A 3,254-nucleotide genomic window follows, 5' to 3' on the forward strand; every position below is an offset into this window, starting at 1 on the left:
GATTCAGCATTCTGCTCGTCTAGCGCAAACAAACAACTCGTGTCATGTTGTTTTCCTTCAACATTGCATCTCAGAAACAAGTCAGGAGAAGCAAATTCAACTCTTGAGAATCCATGTCCTAGTGGCTGCCAGGAAAAAGAATGGGATGCAAAAGTTAATACTAGTTGAGAAGCTTCATACTATATGCACGTGCATTCCCTAAAAGGGTAAGAGCGAGGTGGGATATTGTGGTAACTTCATATTTTTGTGTAGAGTATGTATCTAAAATTCAGGGAAGAGAAATGACTACCTTGGATGCGTGAAAATTATTTTACAGACTTCTATATAATTTAGAGAATCGTTTAGGTGAGGTACCTGATACCGAGAATGTAGAGGAAGTTCCATGTTTAGTTCCAGTTCATGCTTCCATTGAGTTGTTAAATTGGAATTCACTTCCAGATGAACCTCAACAAGCGATCGGTTTGACAGAAATGAGGGCAACTCTAAATTTGTATCTCCAAATACAGTAGCATCGGTGAAAACTGCACAAAATTGCCGACACCAAGTAGCCTCAGATGAAGAGTTGCAGCATTAGAAATTGATAGAATCGGATAGAAAATTACCACCACGCTGCACAAGGTGTTGCAGCTCAAAAGGATCTGCAAAGACTCCAGAAGGCAGTCGTTCAACAATTATCACCTCAAACGATTTTGAAGACCTGGAAAAGGACTCCGATGACATTTTCAATCTGAGAGATGATGATAGACGTCGATGGGAGCCTTCACCAATCAACTTTCTATGTAAAAAAGTCAGCTTTGGGGGAAATTCGACATTGCCTTGCAGCGATATACATCCACTGGACAGTATGTCATGTGCAATGAAATCTTCAAACTTCGAATCTATCAAATTGTCATGTTTACTAAAATAGGATTTTGCAACATAGTTATCAAGATAAGGTGCATGGACCTGAAGAAAATGGGGAAAAAGTACAGCTGGTCAATAATGGAAAGAAATTGATGATTGCGTCATTAAACCGAGTCTAAATTTTTCTTGAGAACAGCCAATCCATTTTCAGTTTTCTGTAAATTCGACTATCACTAACATCCGAGCTGCATATATCGAGAAATAATTGCACATCTTGAGATTATTTCGCAGCACGATCACTTACTTCACTTAATCCTGCAGTATCGAGGCAAGAGCTGATTCTAGCAATTAGCATCACTGTGATGATCATTGCCAAACATTGTGGCAGAAGATCATGAAGTTCCATCGTAACTCTGAGAAGGTTGAATATGAAAATTAGGCACAGAAAACATTATATACGTCGAGATATAAGACATATTATGAATTTACGGTTCTGACAACAAATAGCTTCTACCACAACTCATCACCTATAACCACATAAGTTCATTTACTAATGAGAGAACTTCCTGCAAGCTTGTCTTGATAATCAGAAAGTCAGATGACCTGCTTTCACATGACATCTATTGTAACAACTTCAATTTCTCAACACAGCACTAACATATATTATACTTACTGAATCCAAATTACACCTTACAATTGAAACAATAAGGTAATAGTGAATAACAGAAACGGAGAAATCGTAAGAGTAACAGGGGAGAAGTTAACTAGAAGAAGATGAGATACTGGAGCATGGAAGTGAGATGAGAGGATAACAGACTAGCCAAAGCTTCAATACAATTCATATAACCCTTTCTGTCTAACCCCAAGTCCAATCTAATCAATTGATAATTGGGCTTGGATCCCCAAATAAAACTTTCCAACATTTTTGTCAACTCAACAATCCCAACTGAATCAGCCCCAATCACCACTTCTAACCCATAGGCCCGTACAAAGTCAGCTTGGTTCACAACAATGCCCCCATCCTGAAAAAGAATCGTGTCCTCAAGGTTCGGGTAGAACAACACTGATATCATAGCACCGAACTTGTTAGGACTTGGATACATGTTACCAAACCTATCCTCCACTTTGGCCGAGTTCCTAACAAAACTTTCGTCCCCAATAAGAACCTTGTCCTCAAGGTTCGGGTTTAAAATTTTATATCCAACAAATGTCTCTAGCTAGTTCAATTATACAGTTGTAAAGGAAACGCCAAAGTTTGTTTGTGTCGTAACATGTTTGCTCCGTCTCCATTCATCAGAGAGAAAGGATACATCTACTGCATTAGGCACAATATACACAGGATGTGGACCACGTCATTCCAAGGACTCCACCAAGCTCCATCTTCCAATTGCGCACCATCTGATCCTTGATCAATTAAATGACTTTCCCTTATTTCTTCTGGAATGTTGCTTACCCACCTAGCAATCTTCTCTAACCAATATCCAGCTAATGGCAAACCTTGTGAATTTCCAAATACTATGAAAGCTGTGATACAAGGAAAATTAGTAAATAGACCATATCCAGCAATCTCCACAATTCGTATCTTATAGATATTGAGTAAATAAAATATCCATATCCAGCAATCTCCACAATGCGGCAACGCAACATAGTGATTTTTCTGAAGCCTCAACACAAAGTAATGAAACTTACGACCTTGTAGGCTCTTGATCTTGGTTCCACTACTAAAGGAGAAATTCACCATGATTTCAGGTGAACAAATTATATTTTCCAAAGAACATCAACGTATTAACCACACTAAGAAAACTAACAACAACAACATGCCCACCCAGTGTGATCCCAGGTTATTTCTTCTGATAGACCCTTGGCTCAAACATATTGCAAGAACAACACATAAACTAAATAGCAAGGTACAAAGCAAATGAAACGAGAAATAGATAACACACATAAAAGAATAAGAAACTACGCAATAAAATATTATTTTTTTCCAAATCCAATTGACAGTTTTCGTTTTGCTCCTATACTCATCTAACGAAAGACAAAAAAAAATAAAAAATAAATGAACAATATAGACCAAATAAAAAATCTGAAACAAAATCAATCACGCTAATACATTACCAACAAATTTTATCATAATATAGCTAACATCATCACAAATCGACATAGATAAAATGTCTAGATCAGTAATCTTACTAAAAGAAATTCAGAATTTAACGTCCACCTTCAAACGGAATCGATGTTTTTACAAGATCAAAATTAGACGCTTTGCAACACCTTCAATGATTTATAAAAAGAACAAACTCGCTGTTCTGAGAGATCGAATTTTCTTTTTGGTGGCAACTGGCATTTTCTACACATCGGAGCTATTTTGGGTAGAGCACGTGTTAAAATGGAGAGGAGAAAGTACCAATTAT

At 37.2% G+C, this 3,254-nt stretch overlaps 1 protein-coding gene across 1 annotated transcript; it reads right to left on the minus strand.

The window, feature by feature from the left end:
* Window positions 1-8: 8 nt before the first annotated feature.
* On the minus strand, window positions 9-3,254 carry LOC107857023 (phosphatidylinositol-glycan biosynthesis class X protein; the record flags this gene model as incomplete). The annotated part of the gene is made up of 5 exons (XM_047402292.1): window positions 3,034-3,254; window positions 1,148-1,256; window positions 603-945; window positions 355-521; window positions 9-125 (listed from the first exon to the last, which is right to left on the minus strand). Coding segments are annotated over exons 2-5 (729 nt in total), but the record flags the coding sequence as incomplete, so codon positions are not given.

The sequence above is a fragment of the Capsicum annuum genome, unplaced genomic scaffold, assembly GCF_002878395.1.
Source record: "Capsicum annuum cultivar UCD-10X-F1 unplaced genomic scaffold, UCD10Xv1.1 ctg1760, whole genome shotgun sequence".
Taxonomy (NCBI): Eukaryota; Viridiplantae; Streptophyta; class Magnoliopsida; order Solanales; family Solanaceae; genus Capsicum; species Capsicum annuum.